Source organism: Perca flavescens, chromosome 19, assembly GCF_004354835.1.
Source record: "Perca flavescens isolate YP-PL-M2 chromosome 19, PFLA_1.0, whole genome shotgun sequence".
NCBI lineage: Eukaryota > Metazoa > Chordata > Actinopteri > Perciformes > Percidae > Perca > Perca flavescens.
Window position 1 is genome coordinate 31,790,902 of NC_041349.1, and position 23,028 is coordinate 31,813,929.

Sequence of the window (23,028 nt, forward strand, 5' to 3'; positions counted from 1 at the left end):
TTGGTGAGAAAAACAATAAATCCAAAAACCCTAGTATCCAGTTTGTTCCCCTGCCATGTCCTAAAAAAGATCCTGATAGATTGGCTTTGGCTCCAGGCTTTAGACCAGACCGTATAGCCAAGGCTCCCTTGCGCTGTCACATCAGGAGAGAGTCAGTCAGTGTGGTAAATCGCTAAACAATGCTGCTGACAGTTATTACTGATGGATAACTAATGTTAGCTTAAAGGAACACGCCAACTTATTGGGAATTTAGCTTATTCACCATAACCCCCAGAGTTAGACAAGTCCATACATACCCTTCTCATCTCCGTGCGTGCTGTAACGCTGTCTGACATCAGGTGAATGGTTCCAGCAATCCTACTGCTCCGAATAAGTGACAAAATAACGCCAACATATTCCTATTTACATGTTGTGATTTATAGAGTCACAGCGTGTACAAAAAACAACGTCAGACAAACCGGGAAATATATTCTCAGGCGGAAGAATATAGTACTTGGACGGAGTGATATGCTCGCAGCAAGCCTGTCTGAGAATATAGTTCCCGGTTTGTTTACTGTTAGAAGATGGCTGTGTCTCATGTTACGTTGTTTTTTGTACACGCTGTGACTATACAAATCACAACATGTAAATAGGAACATGCTGGCGTTATTTTGTCACTTTTGTCACAATTTGGAGCAGTAGGCTAGTTGGAACCAGTTACCTGCAGGATCTGTGCTAGGCTAAGCTAATGCTGGAACCGTCAGACAGCGTTACAGCACGCACGGAGATGAGAAGGGTATGTATGGACTAGTCTAACTCTGGGGGTTATGGTGAATAAGCTAAATTCCCAATAAGTCGGCGTGTTCCTTTAAGTGGGAGGGTGCTACATATAACATTACAGTAGGCTACCAGATAATGTTAGCAGCATCAGACTGTCATCTCCAACTAAATCTAGCCTTTAGATTAAACAGTTGGCTTTTAATAACTGGTTGATTAATTATAAAGAACACTCAGCCTAACAATAGTGATTCAATCAAATATTTATGTCCAGCTAGGCAATCGGCTCGGCGATCATCCTTAAATTATTAAGACTATCGGAGCTTCTGTTTTCAATTCAATTCAATTTAATGTATAGTGTCAAATCACATTAGGAGTTATCTTAGGACACTTTAGAGATAGAGTAGGTCTAGACCACATTCTATAATTTACAAAGACCCAACAATTTCCCATAAGCAAGCATTTGGTGCGACAGTGGCGAGGAAAATTTTCATTTAGGGAGAAACCTCTGACAGACCCAGGCTCTTGGTGGGCGGCCATCTGCCGCTGCTGGTTGGGACACAGAGACACTGCTACAGATACACAGAAATACAGAGACACAGATATGGAAAATCCTTGACATTCTGCTAAATACCAGTATGTGCCGGTCTGATGAATTTGTGTCTATACCTTAAAACCTTCCTAGGCATTTAAGATAAATCTTTTAGTGAAGTAATAATGACCGTGTAACAGAGGCAACATCCTTTAGAAATTAGATGCAGCAACTCAAACCTCACATCACCCCAAACCTCGCTTAAAGGTATTGTGGAGGATTTTCCCGAATTTTAGAAAAGAACCGCCCTCTGTACTTTTTGAAAAAATACACATGCGCAACACTGCCTGCTCCCGAGAGGGAACGCCTATTAAACGTGTGCACGAGAGTGCACTGTTTACAAGTTGCTGTCGGCATGGCTCATACAAGCCTACTTTCCAAAAGAAGATTTGCACTTTTTCACAAATTGAGATGTTTACCGTGTGTGCGCGCTGCGTGACTTGTGCCAGGGCTAGCATCACTAATCATAGCTTACATCAACTTCTACTAGCAGTGATTTTAAATGGATTTCTCCAAATAGCCAAACTTTACCTGTGGAGTAAAAACTTCACGACTGAGGCATCAGTGGGAAGCCCAACCTGTGCTTTTAGCGCACGCCAGCGTGTGAAATATTCTCCCAAAAGCTTCAATGCTTCAATGAATGGCTGAAACCGTAGCTCAAGCTCACCACACATACACCTGAAAGCTAGGGACATGCACGTACAACGGCCTTACGTAAACATATCACCAGAATGATTGACAACTAGGAGGACCAATAGTCTTGATGATCCACACGGAAAAAGAAAATCCTCCACTATACCTTTAAGTCATTTGAGAAATATGAGATTTTAGCCTTTCCCCCACTATAAACACAGGACAGATGGTGGGTTAGCAGCAAGCCATATGTATATACTGAGGCATTTTGGAAAATTATTCTGATTGGCTGCATTCAGTCTCCATCCATCCATCCATCCATCTTCGTCCGCTTATCCGGTGTCGGGTCGCGGGGGGAGCAGCTCCAGCAGGGGACCCCAAACTTCCCTTTCCCGAGCCACATTAACCAGCTCCGACTGGGGATCGAGGCGTTCCCAGGCCAGGTTGGAGATATAATCCCTCCACCTAGTCCTGGGTCTTCCCCGAGGCCTCCTCCCAGCTGGACGTGCCTGGAACACCTCCCTAGGGAGGCGCCCAGGGGCCATCCTTACCAGATGCCCGAACCACCTCAACTGGCTCCTTTCGACGCAAAGGAGCAGCGGCTCTCTCCGAGCTCCTCACGGATGACTGAGCTTCTCACCCTATCTCTAAGGGAGACGCCAGCCACCCTTCTGAGGAAACCCATTTCGCCGCTTGTACCCTGGATCTCGTTCTTTCGGTCATGACCCAGCCTTCATGACCATAGGTGAGGGTAGGAACGAAAACTGACCGGTAGATCGAGAGCTTTGCCTTCTGGCTCAGCTCTCTTTTTCGTCACAACGGTGCGATAGATTGAATGCAATACCGCACCCGCTGCGCCGATTCTCCGACCAATCTCCCGCTCCATTGTCCCTCACTCGCATGAACGAAACCCCAAGGTACTTGAACTCCTTCACTTGGGGTAAGGACTCATTCCCTACCTGGAGAAGGCATTCCATCGGTTTCCTGCTGAGAACCATGGCCTCCGATTTAGAGGTGCTGATCCTCATCCCAACCGCTTCACACTCGGTTGCGAACCGATCCAGTGAGTGCTGAAGGTCGCAGGCCGATGATGCCATCAGGACCACATCATCTGCAAAGAGCAGCGATGAGATCCCCAGCCCACCAAACTGCAACCCCTCCCCACCCCGACTACGCCTCGATATCCTGTCCATAAATATTACAAACAGGATTGGTGACAAAAAGCGCAGCCCTGGCGGAGGCCAACCCTCACCTGAAACGAGTCCAACTTACTACCGAGAACCCGGACACAGCTCTCACTTTGGTCATACAGAGATTGGATGGCCCTGAGTAGAGACCCCCTCACCCCATACTCCCGCAGCACCTCCCACAGTATCTCCCGGGGGACCCGGTCATACGCCTTCTCCAAATCCACAAAACACATGTAGACCGGTTGGGCATACTCCCAGGCTCCCTCCAGGATCCTTGCGAGAGTGAAGAGCATTCAGTCTGACAGGCCTTATTAATGTCAAACCCACTTGGTTATAAAGTTCTGAAAGTTTTCTGCAGTTTGCTTCCTTTCCTGCTGTATGTCTGTATTCACAGAGCAGGAGGTGGAATGATTGAAAGGTTCTCTCCACAGCAGTGGAGGATTATGTGTCAGACAGAATACATGACACTGTAGAAAACTGCAGCAGTGACAGTCACCATTATCAAGATCATCTATGTGTCAAAGTAAACTGAGGCAGTTTTTTGTTTCTATAACACTGCTAGCTTTATCACACTTCTGACATTTCAGACTAGATGACCTCTCTCAGTCTGGAATCCTATTTTTGAAAAAGAGCATCTGGTCTGACACTTCTCTGTGTCAAAGATAGTAGGTAGTTCTGTCTAGCTGCAGCCAAACTACACACTACAAAATACCTTTAAAACCATAAAAAAAACACAGATATACACACACTGACAAGCCATAGACACTCAAAAACTCTAATTGCTGATTAGAGTTAACTGATTCTAATCTACAGTCATCACCCAATTGTGATCACACATGTATAAACAAAACATTTCAGATTTGTCCAGGGGCCCAGGATCAGCAGAAGCTGTGTCCTCATGATGCCTTCATGGTCAGTGGGCACTGGCTCCATTGATCTGTTCAGTAATCCTGGTCAGTTGCTTAAACAAGCCATGCAGAGGAAAAAAAAAAAAAATTAGTAAAGTGTCTACTGATGTGTGAGTGAAAAGATAGCAGTCTTTCAGGAAGTGATAGGGTGAAATAGATTAACTGTCTCAAGTCATTTGAGATAAGCCCAATTTAAGTCTCAAATCTTTTGAGACAAGTCAAGGTAAAGTCTGACATCTGTTAGAGAAAGTCTCAGGTCTATAGAGATAAGTCCAAGTTAAGTCTTGTCATGTCAAGTCTCAAGTCTTTCAAGACAAGACTTAAGTCTCAGAGCTGTTTTTAAATCTTTTGGGGCAAGTCAAAGTTAAGTCATTTGAAACAAGCCCTAGTCTCAAGTTAAGTCTTAAGTGCATAAAGGAAATTCCAAGTTTAAAAAAACGACCACAACAAGATTTTAATGTTGAGATTTGAATGCTTTCATGACTCAAGTAAGTAAAGTCAATCATTCAAGCACAGCAGAGTTTTCCCTCCACAGATGAATGTAGGTAAATTAAGGTCCGGGGGGCGGTTCAGTGAAAAGAGGAGGCGTGTTCAGGAGCAAACGTTCCCCTAATGCTATTTTGCAGTTTCAGAAAACAATTCCACCACTGACCAGGAAAAACCTGGTCTAAAGTCAGTGGCGCTAGTCTAAAGTCAGTGGCGCTAGTCTAAAGTCAGTGGCGTGTTATTCAGATGCTAGTTTAGGGGCGCATGCTTGGCCATAATGTAGTGTGCGCACAACCGCATACACTTTGCTTCTCTCATCTAGACGGACACAGCAGTTCCCATTTTTGCAAACCATACATAATTACAAGAAAAGATATTACTGAAAATGCGCTTTAGGTGTTTGGATCGGTCAGGAGGCACTTTACAGTACAGTCCTCAAAAAGTCCCAGCATTCTTTGTGGCTTGTTGTGTTTTACACAACATTTCCATGAATCATGGATGTGTTGATGACATAAATGAGGAAATATTAGAGGACTTAAGGAGACGTCATGTTGAACTACGGTGGGATTGGACACTCCGGCGGGATCTGGTCCGGGAGTGGCAATGGGCTCCTGGTGGAGCGGGTGGACGGAGATGGAGTGGGGGGAGGAGGAAGGGGCACAACAGGAGCAGGTGGTGCGTTTGGAGCCTCCATGGCTGCAGCAATCCTCTCCAGACTGTGGAGATGCGCCCGAGATGCCGCAGCAACATCGCCACCTGGTCAAGATGGCCATTTATTACTTTGCCGCACAGCCAGCCACAGCGCCGCTGCAAAACAGCCTCAGGAAGTAACTTCTTTTGGTGGAACATGTGTACGTTCAAACAGAAAACTCTGATTGGACAGATAGTCTAGCTAGCTGTCTGGATTTACCCTGCAGAGATCTGAGGAGCAGTTAACCGTAGTCCTCAGAAATCCACCTGAGTTTAAAATTCCAGCACAAAGAAAGAGGAAGGGGACGAACATCTATATATAAAAGAAGGACATATGGTGAGATTTCTGGCGGCAACAGAGCAATCCCGGAAATGGAAGGTCGTGGATAAATATTAACCTCAAGATAAATGTTCTCCAACTTTCAGCTTGTTGCCATTTTTCATTTACTATGTAGGCAGCATGTAAAAGCATATTCAAACTACAGACTGCTGTAGTGTGTCAAATACCAACATCGAGTCTATCGGTCACCTCCTCCTTTTCTTTCCTCTGCCTGCTCCTTCACACTTGGCTGAATTGAAAGCCTTCCCCCAATCTCCAATCCCTGTCCATCCATACCACTTTATTTCTATTGTTCCAGCAGCTACAGTATATCACACCCTAATCACTTCCAGTACTGACAATCAAGTCAATTACACCCATATTCAGCTGATACATGGTTCAAATAAGGCTTTTCAATCACTTGCTTTTTGATTTCATGCTGTAATTGCTGTCACAGTCAGTTTGATCTATTCAATTGGTTTTACTCCACCGCATGCCAGTCAAACCCCTTTTCAAAGGCTTCTGACTGACTTATCTGCACACATATTCATAATTATAAATGAAGTATCAGACTTATAGTTATAGCTCAGAATGTTTTATTAAAACTTAAAGGTGCAATATGTAATACTGACAGCTAGTGTTTAAAATAGTTACTGCAGTACAAATTCAAAATACTGGAGAGAGTCGTTTCCCCCGCCCCCTCCTCCCCAGACTCGAAGATCACGGAGGTTGCCAGGCTGAGACTGCAGCATCCACAACAATGTTGCTAGACGCTTGTCTCACATAGCCATACATTACTCCACAGCACAGCGGAGTAGCGTTAACATGCTGGCTATACTATCACCAAAGCCCGTGCTCACACGGAGCTCTGTAACCAACTGACAGACAAATTTTTTCGGCTTAGAATTACGGGTACTCTAGCTATATAATTCAATGTGAGTACACGAATGTTGAAATTACATAAAATGCCCGTCCTTTGTAGCCGTGATAAATTAGCCTGAAGCTAATGCTTATCTGTTCAGGAGGAAATCAGCCAACTCGCCATCCTTTTGGGCTCTAAGCTGTCTCCATCTTTCAAATACATCTCCAATATTTACCCAAGGTTTTTTACGTCTCTGCTCACGCAACTATTTGAAACATGGCGTTTTTTTAGATTGGGTAGAATCAATCTCTGTTGATCCCGTTCCTTGTTTGCTGCCTTCATGGCTGTACTAACGTTCCAGCTGTAGCGCGATGGGTTTACGTTTTTACAGATATATCTGGCAACCCGGCCCGGCTGTCAAACTGGGCAGATGATAACAACACACAGGCCAAAACACAAACAGAAATTCACAGAAACAGAAATTTCAAAAAGAGAAAATACTGGCATTAGCATTGTTGTCAGAAAGGATAGTAAAGGATTGTCTGTACAATTAAATGCCAATGGAATGCAGCAGCTCAGATGCCTTTCAAACCATTCCTTCCATAACTGATAGTTGTTTTGACAGTTGGGAGGATGTTAGGAAGAAAATAATTCAATTAATGTAATACCCCCAATGAAAACACAATGCATCTGTGTCAAAATGACAAACTCTACTCTTACATCTTGTCTAATTTCTAATCCAGAAAACAATATGTTCTTATACCGAACAGAAGTCCTACAGAGGAGGTTAGGCTGGATGATTGGATGTACAAAGCTTGGAAGCTTTGATATTGGAGAATGGGGCTCGAATCATGTGACCTGCCGGTAGGTTTAGGTTACTATATCACTTGGTTAATAGGGTAAAAATACTAGTCTTGGTTAAATATTAAAAGAGTCCATGTGACCCTTTTGCTTCAAGTCAGCATTGAATTTTTCTATTTTAAAACAAGAGATATTAACATATTATATTATTAACATATCATTAACATAACCTGTTAATAAAGACATATTGATCATATCTAGTAATGAAGGGTTAACCACGGGTAACGCTTCTTTAAGTAGCCTCGTTGGGATGGGGTCTAAGAGACATGTAGATGGCTTAGCTGAAGAGACCTTTAAACATTAGTTGTTGAAGGTCTATAGGATAAAAGCACTCTAAGTATATGTTAGGTCTTGTCGTTCTTTCTAGCGTTCTTGCGTTCAAAGTTGAACCGGTAGAAGTTGAGGGCAAGAGGTGCTGAATCTTTTCTCTTACTGTCATAATTTTATCATTACAGATGCCCTTGAAGTTGTCACAACTCCGAGCTATAGGAATAGATGGCTCAATAGAGCTGTGACTAAAGCCTGAAAATAAACCTTAGATTGTTCTTATTTTCTTCTATTAGTGATGAGTAATAGTCTGATCTTGCCTTCCTATATGTTTTCAGACTGTCTTGCCAATCTAAACGAAATTCTTCCAGTTTGTTGGAACGCCATTTACTTTAAAGTTTTCGCAAGGTTTTTTTTAATTTGGGAGTTTGCGAGTTATACCAAGGTGCTAGTTTCCTTTGCTTCATCATCTTCTTTTTCAGAGGAGCAACAGAGTCTAAAGTAGTCCGTAGCGAGGCCGTAGCACCGGCTACAAAATTATCAATTTGGGAGGGACTAAAGTTAACATAAGAGTCCTCTGTTATATTAAGGAACGGCATTGAATTAAATGCTTTTGGAATATCTTCCTTAAATTTAGCTATAGCACTGTCAGATAGGCATCTAGTGTAGAAGCTTTTATTTAATTTCGTATAGTAGTATTAAGTAGTAAGTAGTAAGAATTCAAAAGTTATTAGATAATGGTCTGATAATAAAGGATTCTGCAGAAATACTATTAAATCTTCAATTTCGATGCCATATGCCAGCACAAGGTCAAGGGTGTGGTTAAAACAGTGAGTGGCCTTATGCACACTCTGACTGAAACCAAATGAATTGTGAGTTGAAAGCAATAGTAGTGAGTTAAAAGCAATACTAAAGCTATCGTCAACGTCGCATGATAAAAACAAATTCTAAATATGGACCTGGAGCTTGAAAAACAACCACAAATATAATTGGCTGTAGTGTTTTCCATGTTGGATGTAGAAGGTTAAGAACAAGGCTTTCAAACAAGTTATAATAGTTTAGGTTTAGGATTAATTAACAGGCTTGAATCAAAGATGGCTGCAACTCCCCCTCCTCGGCCAGAGCCTTGAACATATTCTTCATGGCCCAGCCATGTTTCAGTAAGACAGAATAGATCAATTTGATTATCTGATATCAAATTGTTTACTAGTACTGCTTTAGAAGACAGAGATCTAATATTTAATAGTCCACATCTAATTTTCCTATTCTGTTCTATCATTGCAGTGGTAGTTTTAATTCCAATTAGGTTGTTAAGTATAGCGGTGTGGGCAACTGCTCCAAAGGAAGCACAGAGACGCGCGTGCGTACCATTGCACCTCTGATTACTGATATCAACCTTGGGTTGTCATGATTTATGGAGGACACAACCCTGTATTCCCTACATGTCAAACCCTAACCAAAAACCTGTTCCCTTATTTCATTGAGTGGAGACAAGTTAATCCCGTAAATCTGAATAAGATCTACTGGATTTCTATGAAGTGTACATTAGGATGACCTGGGAGATTAATCAACACCACACACACACTCACACACACATCCTCACTTTGAAAGTCAAAGGTTACACAGTATGCCTTTCAATCAAGCTGGATCAAGTCCATTTCTGGCACGGTGATCTTTTAAATGTTTTCTTTGGGTTGAGATCCATCCCAGCTCTGTCTCTCTGTACACCTAACAGTGTTATCCCCTCAAGTGATTAGAGGGGAATAAACACAAAGTTACAAATTTATATGTACCTTTTATGAGATCAATTGGGTAAAGTTTCTTTTTTTTTCAATTCTGCGCATAATTCCTACTGAAGCTGATAGATGGTTGAAATCACAGGAAACACACACAGAGCTCAGCCTCAGGGTCACCACCTCCCCACTTCCATCTCATACCAGAGGCTGGAGAGGAAGCTTGGTCATATTTCTCTCTGCATTACAGTCAGAAAATCCTAAGTAGAGCAATTAGACTCCCACACAATTCATATGTGCCAGAGGAAGCTGAATTAGAATGCTATTCAGTCTCAGATGTTCAGTATTTCACATATTCCCGCAATATTAAAAGCTATGTTTCATTTTTTAAGGGGGCCTATTAAAACTAACCTTTTGGCTAATTCTGGCATATTTACAGAAATGTTTATTAATATGCACTGTCCCTGACAAATAAAGATTACATTAAAATTAAGTACAACATTGTCTTAAAGCAAGATCTTCTTTTCCAGAAATTAAAAGTTGAATTCATAAGCAATAAAATCAGTTTATAGGGAGTTGGGTTGGGAACCGGAGGGTCGCCGAGTGTGGATTAGTAGCTAGAGAGGTGCCAGTTCACCTCTTGGGCACTGCCATGGTGCCCTTGAACAAGGCACTGAATCCCTTGGGGCGCTCGGAGGCTGACTGATGTTTAACAAAAGTTACATGATTATTAATACACCAAATATAGACATATACTTCTCTTTTCTGCTTACTCCCCCTCTCCTTCAATCTTTGGGGTTCTCAGAATAAATATACCTTAATGATTTATGCACTTTATATCAAACTGGAATTACACCCAATCACTGTTAGATCAACTTCTATCTTACTGTAAAAGGAGCCTATAGTTTCCATGATCTTGATCCTGTGAAACAAGAAAGGCAAAGAAAATAAACCTGTGTGAAGTGTTTCAGTGTCAATGTATGTGTTTGAATGCCCAGTGATCACAGCTAATCCTTCTCTCCAACCTCACCAGCTTCAATTTCACTCCTGTTTCAGGTTGATGGAGGAGAACAAAGCATAGGGGAGTTATATTACATTCCAGTAGACGTTTATTTTCTATGGCTGATTGCTGGGCCTGATGAATGTGTTGCTACCACCATTGTAGCTATGGTTGAATTTTTCAAGAAATATGAGATTGCAGGCCAGTCAGTAAACTCTGAAGACGACATGGGCTGCAATGGAGTATCCAAGTTGCCAATGACAGTATACATAATGTAGTTAAGACACACTGCAAACGTGCAATTTGTTTTGGCAGAAAACGCAAACTTTTGAAAATGTTGGACTATTAGGTGATCAAGAGCTCTATTGAGAAAATAAACTGACATCAATCTAAAGCTTTGCCTAACTTTTTCTGCAATATGCAGATAAAAGGTAAACAACATTAGTCCTTTTTTCTCATGCTTCGTGATATCAGTGGTCCCAATTCCAGTTGCAAACACCTGTCAACATCAATTGACCCAGATGGATTCGGTCCAACTAGGTGCTATCAGCTGTGACACAACAAATTCCTAACTATAATTGACCACACCTTGCCAGACCTTCCTTCACAGTGCTGTGGAGGAGGGTCTGGCGTGTCCAAACAGCATTTTGGGATGGGAGAAAAACGTGCTCTGGTTTATTGGCATTTCTATAAACCAATCATAGCTGCGCTTCTGCAAAGCCTCAGAAAGGAACTTGTTTTGGTGGAACATGTGTACATTCAAAAGTAGTTTTAGTCGTGTGAGAGAAAACTCAGATTGGACAGATAGTCTAGCTAGCTGTCTGGATTTACCCTGCAGAGATCTGAGGAGCAGTTAACCAGAGTCCTCACAAATCCACCGGAATTTAAAATTCCAACACGGCAACGGAAAAACGCAAGAGATCATAGAAACTGAAACAAGCTGGAGGAGTTAAGGAAACCTGAAAGGGAGAATAGGGGAGAAGTGAGATGTGGATATGTGGCTGATGGGAATAAGATTAGAGAAACTGAAACTGCAAGAAAGGTTTGATGAGCAAAAGGTGAAAGAAAATGTACATGCACTGTATGTGCACAAGTGTAGGAAGCAAACATGCTCTAATATATTCATGACCTTTGAGTGTTGCTTTACTCTTGACAGATTCTTTTGTAGATATGTTTTCGGATATGGTTTTTAAAAGGCATTTAGAGTGCAAGCATTGAACCAGCTGGGATGCTCAATGTGTCAGAGCTGCACCCTACTAGATGATGAAGTTCACTGTTGGCACTGAAATCAAAAACTTCTGCAGGGAACTGTCTGGAAAGTGTAACCCAACAAACTACCCCTGTGGCCTCATTGTCGTCAGGCCTGTGACCTCTCGCCGAAGCCAAAATCCTCTGACTTGCCCAAACACCTTGCATCACCAGAACCAGAGAAGCTCCATTGATCCAAGAGCCACCCTAGAGTCCCCAGGCATTACTAATGGATAGATCTTCTCATCAATAAATAATCCCTGACCATCCATAAGTGAGATGGGAGACGCATAATTAGTGTCAGACTGAGCACTCCCACTTCAGCACAGAGCTGTCTTTCAAAGCTGTCCCTACACATATACATATAGTGCTAATGCAGGCCTGACGCTCAGTGAATGACTGGGTTTGGCAGTTCATCACGGAAATAGCCACTTTTGTCGAATCCATCAGTGAGGTGTTTCTGCAGAACTAATTAGAATTAGGTTGCTAGCTGGTCCAGCACAAAATTCCAAAAAGAAAATGACAAAGTTTAATATACTGAGTACTTCAGTACATTGTTCGACAACATACAAATGTCCAATTACAGTTAAACATTATTGCTAACCAATCTAACCAATATCACATCAGATATCCCACTTAACTCTTTTAGGAATCATCAATATTTAAAAAAGTTCCCTACACCTCATTACCAAACAGTTATTTGTCCTCTCAAACCTTAGAAACCGTAGCACGGCAGATTTGTCAAGCTTTGGATATCTCTACATGGCAAAAAAGGTGCATGTTGTTGTAGAGCAACACTTATTTATACTTAGGCTATACTTTGGAAGGTAGTGTCATTTTTCTCAAACTCTTTCTTTGTGTTGGTGTTCTAACCTCCAGTGGATTTGTGAGGACTAAGGTTAACTGCTCCTCAGATCTCTGCAGGGTAAATCCAGACAGCTAGCTAGACTATCTGTCCAATCGGAGTTTTCTGTTGCACGACTAAAACTACTCTTGAACGTACATATATTCCACCAAAAAAAGTTCCTTCCTGAGACTATTTAGCAGAGGCCCCGTGGCTCCGTCCGGAGCTTAGCGCTGCCCAAGATGATTGTGATTGGTTTAAAGAAATGCCGATAAACCGCTGTGAAGGAAGGTCTAGCAATGCGAGACTACTCATACTGACTTAAGGCACACCAACCCGATTATCGGCCGTCGGACAGTCTGGCGAGGTCGGTGAGTCGAGTCTGTTCGGTGTGTTCGGTGCCGTCGTCAGTCGGAGGAGCCATCGGCCTTCATTTGGACCGAGTTGACTTGACAATACAGATTAGCGCCGCCTGCTGTGATGGAGACGTATTACGAACGTGCGCTCAAGTCGGCGTCTCTTGGGTGTGTTCCGAGGCACTATTTTGACCAACTCGGGGCAACTGATCAGTCCGACTGCCTTTTCTGCCGACGGTCGGCCATCGGGTTGGTGTGTCAGAGCCTTTACTCATTCGGAGTGAGAATCATGACCAACTCTACAGTGTCTGCTGTATTCGTAACTAGGCAACTGTTTCCTAAGATGCTAGCCATATCAACTTTGTCAGACCAGTAGTTTAAAGGCTTTTGGTCAGCTTTACACAGGTTTTCTCATATTAGCCGATACAATTCTTTGTAATTTTTCCCGTTCTGAAACTGTAGTAGTCACCTAGCATTGAGATTTTATTTTAATTCAATTCAATTCAATTTTATTTATAGTATCAATTCATAACAAGAGTTATCTCAGACACTTTACAGATAGAGTAGGTCTAGACCACACTATAATTTACAAAGACCCAACAATTCCAGTAATTAGGCCAAATCTCAACAGTAACACCAACATGGTTTATATTGTGATAAATATCATAACTGAAAGCGAATGTGCATCTACAGCATCAGCCAGCATGTTAAACGCTCATTAAACCGAAGTTTCTTCCTTTAGCCCTCACCTTCTCACTCAGCCTCTTAATCCTCATCTCTATGTCTTCCTTTCCTCTGTTTGGCATGGTTTTTCTTGTAATAAAAGAGGAGAACAATAAGAAGCCTAACCTCCTTTAAACCCAATCTCTTTAACAACCTGGATCACACAGCAACACACCAACAGCATCATGGCCGTCCAGGGAATAGCCACACCCTGACCTTATATCAAGGGAGTGCAGTTTTGCCCAGTAAGGGATGGATTCATTACAGGCAGTTCTTTTCTCGGAAAAAAAACACTCAAGGACATATTGCAGTACTATCAGAGCACTGATCCTGTCAAATGTTAGGCAAAGTGAACTGAATTGTCACTTTTCAGACAAAAACCCAAACTGTACATCCAAAAAATATGCTGCCACAGCCTAGACAAGTCGCCTCAGATGTTTTCAGCTAAAGGTTTTCTTTTTGGCGGCAAGGCTGTTGGTCGCCATAGCGACGTCTGGGTGTCATCCTCACAGACCATCTGTGTTGCTGTTTGCTGTCCAAAAAAAGAGGCAGCATGCAGGGGTCAAAGACACACACACACACACACACACACACACACACACACACACACACACACACACACAAATTGCAGTTTAGACCCTTGTCTGACTCATAAAATATACGAATTGAGGACTTTGAAGGAACTTAACAAAAGGTATTAAAAGTGTATGTTTTGGCAAAATGGAAGTCATTGCTATATGGAGATATATGATTCCAGGGAATAAAACGTGGATGCTTCACACACAGACTATCTATAAAATCACAACAGTTTCAAGGTAGGCACCCAATATTAGTGTCACCAATTCAGTATCTGACCATATTTTACTGTAAATATGTTTACAATCTCCCCTTCTGTTCCTGAGTTATCGCGTTGAATGATGGCCAGTTTTTGTAGAAACACACTGTGCCAAATAGAAGGACGGACAACACCAAAAGGCAATACATACAGCCTCGGGTTATATGATGAAAGCAAAAACTCCAACAACAGGAGACATTTTGTCCCCTGATGAGCTGAGTCACAGGGTGAACAGTCACTGGATCAGTGAGACACTCTGGGTACATCCTCTTCATCTTTAGAGTTATTTCCAGACATATCAGACCAGACAGCAGGGAAGTAACCCAGTAATTGTGTCACGGCGGTCGATAGTTGTCCTTGTATTAGGGTTGACGTTCTCTGTCTCCACATCCTCTGACCAAGATCTCCTCATTTATACAGGTTTTTTTGTGACAGGACGCAAACTCTGGTTTTCCACATAAAAGACAGACATGTTACATTCCACCAACCAAAACCGCCACACTTTTTCTTTCCGTCGCATGACATAAAGGGAATGTCATGTTTTTGCACTAAAACTGAACACTATTGGACAATTTTGCACCTCACAAATTGTCCAAATGTCTTGGTATACTGGGCTGTAAAAAGAGTTATGGTTTCACTACAGAAACTGAGGTATCAGATTGGCCTAAATATTTAAACATTTTAAACAATACCCAGCCCTACTTCAGTTCTTATTAAAATGTCACAGTGTAATTTAAGGTTAAAGGCTTCTCATATACAGCACTATACATGTACAGTATATACTATGCAAGTGCTTTCTGACATTGATTGGACTAGTCAAATCATAAATGAAAGGCAAACATGCGTGAAGCAAATCTAATGTCATATTTTTATTCCTAGATAACTGTTAAAAGCCAATATAAGAGACCAGCAGGGCAGCAAATCCTGATGATTCTCTGTTATTTGGCTGATTATGACTCTCTTTTTCTAAATGAAAAACTGCTGAGTCCCAGAAACAGACTCTCCGTCTGTTGAAATAACACACCAATCTGACTTTAGCAAACTGACCTTGCCCTGCAGGGCAGAAAACCACAAACCTGAAACCTTCCTGTGCTCATCAGAAAATAAAACCTGCATCTTCATCAAGGCCACAGTCTTCCTCTCCTTGAAATAATCTATACAGTGAACAAGCATAGGCTGTTTGGATACAGAGGGGATGTGTTTTAAACCCCCTCTGGATCAGTGGGAGAGGGGGACGGGGTAATTGAGTGGGAGATTAAGTACTTAGGGCTTTCATGAAAGAGCCAAGAACACAGTGTAACAGAGGCTTTCTACCAACTGAAAACATCAACTCAAGTGTGTGTTTGTTTCCAAATATGAAGGATTGCAACAGCGGACATAACCAGAACACCTCACTCTCAGTCGATTGCCCTGCACACAGCAAAGATCAGCTCCCATAGGTCACCAGCTGGGTTTGTATTTGTATGTGTGTTCCTGTGTGCCGATCTAAGCATGGGGGAGGAAGCATATCAATAATTCATCTATTGATTCTGAATGCCCCCCACCCCCAAACGCTTTGCCCTGTGCTTCCAAAAACAATTTACTTTAGTAGATTCAGCAATAAACACATTCACACACAAGTCCTTTTCTGAGCCATTCCCTCTTTCCCCCTCACACTCTTGTTCTGGGATATGTAAATGTGGAAAGACAAGTTCAATCAGTTCAAAGCAGTTTCTCTATTTTGCCTTGTAACATTTATTATTCAATTCATTTTTCAATTCAATTTTATTTATAGTATCAAATCATAACAGGAGTTTTCTCAAGACCCTTTACATATAGAGTAGGTCTAGACCACACTCTATAATTTACAAAGAACCAACAATTCCAGTAATTTCCCCAAGAGCAAGCATTTAGTGCGACAGTAGCGAGGAAAAACTCCCTTTTAGGGAGAAACCTCGGACAGACCCAGGCTCTTGGTAGGTGGTGTGTGACGGTGCCGTTTGGTGGTGCGATGAACATTGGCAATTATAGTCACAATGAAGATAATAGAACTATGACTATAAAAAGTAGTTGTAGTAGTTCACGGCGTAACAGGGCACTGCGGGGCATAGCAGGGCATAGCAGGGCGTATCAGGGCACTGTAGGACGTAGCAGGGCATAACAGGGCATAGCAGGGCACTGTAGGATGTAGCAGGGCATAGCAGGGCGTAGCAGGGCACTGTAGGACGTAGCAGGGCATAACAGGGCATAGCAGGGCACTGTAGGATGTAGCAGGGCATAGCAGGGCGTAGCAGGGCACTGTAGGACGTAGCAGGGCATAACAGGGCATAGCAGGGCACTGTAGGACGTAGCAGGGCATAGCAGGGCGTAGCAGGGCACTGTAGGACGTAGCAGGGCATAACAGGGCATAGCAGGGCACTGTAGGATGTAGCAGGGCATAGCAGGGCGTAGCAGGGCACTGTAGGATGTAGCAGGGCATAGCAGGGCGTAGCAGGGCACTGTAGGACGTAGCAGGGCATATGGCTACTCTTTCTGGTTTGTCACAGTGGGCAAAGAGCTTGTTAATGACATTGATGAGGCAAGAGTTTAAATCCGTTTAATGTCATATGGTTGAGAAGTAGGTGAAACTGCTGTATCAAGACATGTTATGCCAAAAAAAAACACATGGAATCTACCAAAATAATCTTAAATCCAGGCCCACTTAAGCCTGGTTCAGATGGCAGGATAATTAGGCCGATTTTAGCCCCGATTCACCCCTCCCGACAATCCTAAGGAGGCTCCGATTATGGTAAAATAATCTGATCAGATATTCCTGCCGTGTGTGGTGTGTTAAGACTGCTCTCGTCTGCTCGGTAGGACGTCGGGACCGCTCCGATCTCATATCGGGGATATCCAACATGTTGGATTTTTTTGGCCCGATTTCTCCTCGTGTGTGGTGTCCCCCCCCGGGGACAAACGAGCACGCAGCCTGTGTACAATAAATAAAGTCGATGGGCATAACTACATCCACAACTGCAGTCCACCAGAGTACATGGAAACAAATATATGAACGTTTATTTCAACGGTAATTAATCTGTGTAATACGTAACGACATTTCTATGAGAAAAAACTAATCACCTCCATATCAAGATGTAGCAAGTATAGTCCATGCTCGCGTTGTCTTCTTTGACCATCGCCTTTTCTTTTGATAACGTTTTTTTTCGGTTAAAAACAAACTACAAACTATCGCCACTGCATCCTCTTCGTCCGCAATGGTTGTTAACTCTGAAGTCACGTTTGATCTCGAGGGATTTTGCGAGATTTCCCGTCTGAACTGGGAATGCTCGAGAGTCAAATCGGTTTGTGTGTGATGTGTTGATTTTGCCGTGTGCTGCGCACCACACACTGTACCACCAAAACTGTTAGACCCGTGATTTTTTATCACCGTGTGTGGGGTCTCTCAGGATTGGAAAATCAGCCGACAATTTTAAAATCGTCCCATGTGAAGCAGGCTTTACTGGGTTTTACTGGAGCTTTCTACTGCTCCTTATCAACAGATGCTGTTTGCTGATACAGAGCATGATGAAGACCAGTTGAAAGCTCTGTAAAAACCTAGTAAGCAGACATTTAGTTAACGATTTGTTTGTATTGTTTACACAGTCAAGAAGAAACGTTAACACTCAAGTGTGATATCTTGAATAGCACAAAACTAGGGCTGCAACTAACGGTTATTTACATTGTCAATTATTTTCTCAATTAAACAATGTTGTTTGCTCTTTAAAATGGTGAAAATGTCGATCAAGCCCAAGATGATGTCCCCAAATGTCTTGTTTTGTCCACAAATCAAACATAGTAAAGAAACTAGAACATATTCACACTTATGAAGCTGGAATTTAAAGAATTCTTTACTTTTTTTCATAGAAAATTACTTAAACCAATGAATCTTTCAGGTACATTTGTATGTGTATTTATTTTTTGATATTACCTTGTGTAAGTGATGTGTTGGCAACACAAGCAGCTGACATTAGCATAAACGGCATTGAATCTGATAGTCAGCCCTGAAAAAACAGGTTTGTTTACATTCATATGGAATCAATGGAATCGGCCAAGCCAGTCTCCTTCTGTCAGCCTCAATTCCCTCGAACCAACGAACAGAAAGTACTGCGAAATGCAATAATGCTGGATTTTGTCTGTCTGTGCCTGTGAAAAAAGACTGGGCTGTCATATGTAATAGAGAAGGATAGAGAGAAATGGAACGAGATAGCGGGACAAAAAAAATCACCATAGACAGAAATATAGACACAGACTGAGACCATGTCAATGCTAATGTGTATACCACAGGGCTTCTAAGAACACTGACATACTGTATGATGATCAGCATAACACATAATTATTTCAGTGTAGCAGCAACATTAAGATGCCAACCTTTCTATTTATTAGTTCCTTCTGTCAAAAAAGTTCAACCCTTCAGTAAATGTGGATGGTTGGGCATACAAAAAGTCAAAACAGTCAGTGTTGGTTTCTTGTAACCATGACCATAATCTCTCCTGAACCATAACCAAGTACCTACCTGACCCTAACCTTAACCATTGAAGTGGCAGATCAGAAAATGCTCAAAGGGGTTGTTTTGGACCATTTATTTAGTTGTTTAGTTGAAGGATGTATTGGTTGTCATAGAGAATGAAAGGAAGAGTAGCTGAAAGCATTTATTCTTATGTTGTTGTTTAGTGTAGACAGTGAACTGTTATATTACAGTAAACAGTCAGTTATTTTTACTTAAGTAACAAACGGAACTACAGCACGTTCGTAATTCCGTCATTTACAGTACACACAGAAGTGAAGTAACCTAACGAATGTACTGAAGTAGTTTTAATGCCTAAACCTAACCAAACTGTGACCGTTCCACGTTAACGATGTGTTTAAAACCTTGACCGTTACATTTAGGTAAAATGACGGAAAAGATATTTTCTGCCATTGCTAGGGGAGCTAATTCATTAAATAACTAATTGTTATACAACTAACTGTTGTATTGAACTTTCATAGATAGTTAGGTCATAGTCTGGATTGATGATAGTTCGGGAACCGGATAGTTCCATCGTGTGTCTCTTACTTTGAGCTTTCTTTATGTTTACTTTAAACTCGGTCGCATTGAGCAACATTAACCGGAACTTCTGGGAACCTCTCTAACTGGGACGTTTTGGGACTGATTGCTGTGGACGAAGTACACACGTGATACACTGGTAAGAGCTAATGACTTTCAACCATGTATCCAGCTAATTTAAATATTTCACGTTACTGTATTGTGTCAAATGTTCCAATAAAACAAGTTCCTTCCAGAGACTATTTCGCAGAGACTATTTCGCAGAGCCACCATCGCTGCGTCCGGAGCTTAGCGCCACCCAAGACGACTGTGATTGGTGTAAAGAAATGAAAACAACCCCTGACTGTTTTCTCTCCTATCCATGCTCCTGTTGCCAGACCTTCCTTCGCATCGCTGTGGAGACAAAGCGAGACTAGTCAGGTCATAATATTACTTAATTTCCATGTCTTTATGAACACAGCAATCTGTGCCTTCATTGAAAGCTGACACCGAGGGTGATGGGTGTATGTGGTTCATTATGGTGGTCGCAGTAATAAAACAATAAGCAGCAATTTGTCATGGATGTCATGAAGACCTCATATAATGAGGATGATAGAATAACAAAAATCTCATGAGAGCTGATATCTTTGTGTAACGCCGCCCACAACAACAGGCACACAAAAGAGTGAGCAGAACAGGGAGCCACCCTGTCAGCATGGGAGAGCAGCCTCCTCCTACTACTCCCTACCTAGAGGTGTTCACAACAACAACACACTGAGAGACGAAGAGAGGGGGAAACACAGGGAGCAGAATGGATAGGAGGGAGTGGTGGAGGAGTAATTCGCCCCGGGGACAAACAGAAGAGATGGAGAGAAGAGCTCTCTCTGGGAAATGGCTTTACTCCAGGGGTGGAGATGGAGATGGAGATGGAGAGCAAAATCAAATCAGTTTCAGCAGGAATTAAGCTTTATTACAACCTAAAGACCACTCCCTGACACAACAGTAACACCTCTGGCCAGAAAAAAAAAACTACTCTCAACCTGCTCCACCTCCACTACCCCCAGCTCCTGCTCTCTTGCTGGGAGGAACCAGGCAGCGTTCCCCCCCCTCCCTCACACTCCTCATGCTCTCTATACAATGTGGCTCTCCATCTATTCATTTACCTTCTTGGGTCTCTTTCTCCTCTGTCCCAGCCCATTGAGGCGATCGCTGGGGTCCAGCCGGTAGTGGGAGTGGTTGTCCTCACTCATTCTCTAACCGAAGCAACTACTTTTCACTCCACTTTATTCCTTTTCTTTTTTTGCTTCTCTCACTATCCACTCGTCTCTTCCCCCCCTCCTCAGTGAAACGAAGCGAGCCGACCTCTCTCCTCTCTGGTCCTCACTCTGTGGCTGTTGTGAAGCGCTGAGCCAGGCGGAGGGGTGGAAGGGGGTGGGGGGGTGGGGGGTTTGGGGGGAGTGGTCGGGGGTAGAGGGAGGAGAGAAGAGGGAGGGGAGGGAGCACAATGGCGTTGCTATGGCAGCAGCTGCCACCAGTGTTTATCTGGAAACGTCGAACCAAAATAGTCGCTGCACGCGCATGAACACACACACACACACACACAGCTGCCACATGTACATATTTTAATTTTTCCTTTGAAAAAGCTTCAAATGCCAGAGCAGCAAGGTGAAAGGAGGCAACATGTGAGTGATAATACATTAATCAAAATTCAGATTAAATATTCATCTCACTGTTATGAAGGCATTCAAAATAACTAGTAAATGAAACCAAGAAAATATGCATGAAAGCACAACTGTGTGTATGTGTGGGTCAGAAATGAATACCACTCAATCATTATGCTACTTATAGATCCAGATCTAAGCTAAATTAAATAGTGCTGACATGATTTGACTAATTGATTAGTCAATCAACAAACGTGTAATTGCCAAGCCTTTGCTGTTTCTGCTTTTCAAATGTGATAATTCACATAATAATGTACAATTATATCATCCAGAATGCTCATTTTTATAATTGTATCATTACAAATAGACAGGCTGCTCTCTCATGAATGTATTGTAATTTGTGTGTATTCCACATAGTTATTACTGTATGCGCCACAGTGACTGCACAGGGCTTTCAAGTGGGGAAGCGGAGTACGTGTTCCGGGGAAATCACAAGAACTGAAGCGGACCGAATCAAAACCACAATCCTTTTTCTAATCTTGACTAGTTGTTTTTGGTGCTGTCGTCGCCGCATGACGGTAACATTTTGTCGCCGAAACTTAACTGTAACGGCCCCTGAATTAACCAGTACCTCAAGGTGCCCTTAACCCAGCTCACAGTCACCTTTTCTTGACTACATTTACTGGAAAGACCGCTAAACTTAACTGTCATGAGACCAGTCGTCACGTGACCAGCCGGCGGTTGTAAACTGCCTCTAGTACACTCCTTTCAGGAAGCTCACAATAATAGTATGCTCAGACTGGCCAGGAACATTTCAAATGACTACTCACATGTTTTGCACAGAGAATATCAGCTTCTGCCTTCAAACAGACGCTTTAGAGTTCATTCTTTCTGTCGCAACAGACTTAAGAACTCTTTCATACATCAATCTTATTATTTATTGTATATATATTATATTATTATATATATTATTGTTAAACCAGCTACATTAAATCCAGTGCAATATTTATTCAGGGTTACAAGTCTCCAAGACCTTGTCTGTGTGTATGTTCATGTCATTTTCTGTAGTTATACTGTACATTCCTACATTTCCTTACTTGGGTGTTTATGTCATTTGTGGTAATGTTCCATGTATGTCTTTTGGTGCTATTCATCTTATGTATGTCTGCATGTATATCTATGTTCTCTTTTGTTATACGAGCTACCCAGGGATGCAAAAAGAATTTCAGCCCTGGCTGACAATAAAAGTTGTATTGCATCGTATTTAGTAGGATATCTATTTATCGTGCGTAAGTTTTCGATAGATATCATACCTGTTCATGAGAATGCGTTGAAACTGTTCACTACTCTCCTCATTCAGTCAATAAACTTCGACCCAGTGAGGATTACATACTCAGACACACACAGCAAATCCACCGCGTCAGTCTTTGTTGTCTGAAGGCAGCCAGCTCTTAAATCCATCCGTGTAACCCCCCGCCACAAACATCTTAATGATGGCTCCTGTCTATGGGGTCCCAATCACAACAGCATCTCTTTAATGGTGATGAAAAATGTGATAATGTGATGAAATAAACTGATTAACAATGAGACAAAGCATGTACAATGGTTACCAAACTTTTGTCTCTTCTTCCTAAAATCTTTGGACCAGATTTTTCTCGTCCTTTGTTTTCACACACACACACACACACACACACACACACACACACACACACACACACACACACACACACACTCAGCCACCTGCTCCTGTCAGTTGCTCTGACAGCTCCTGGTGTGTGTGTGTGTGTGTGTGTGTGTGTGTGTGTGTGTGAGAGAGAGGTGAGTTAAGGTGACTATGAGGGGCCACCAAAGTCTCTCCTCTTGAAGGACAGACAGTGTGTAGTGAGGATCAGCTCTGTTTGGAGCCTAATATTTTACAGTAACTAGATAGATCAGGAATATATTATTTCTAAAGAAATATAACCAAAACATGTTTTGGTGTTAATGAAGATTAGAGATTAACAATATTTGTGACATTGTTAGTGTA

General features: G+C 42.2%; 1 protein-coding gene across 1 annotated transcript in view; it reads right to left on the reverse strand.

Annotated features, from left to right (window-relative positions):
• The window catches only part of ank2b (ankyrin 2b, neuronal), a 165,091-nt gene extending 144,391 nt beyond the window's left edge, over positions 1 to 20,700 (reverse strand). Inside the window, exon 1 of the mRNA XM_028564141.1 lies at positions 20,505 to 20,700. Coding sequence (XP_028419942.1) covers positions 20,505 to 20,591 — 87 coding nt within the window. The 5' untranslated portion in view covers positions 20,592 to 20,700. The remainder of the gene's footprint in view (positions 1 to 20,504) is intronic.
• Between the last annotated feature and the right edge of the window lie 2,328 nt (positions 20,701 to 23,028).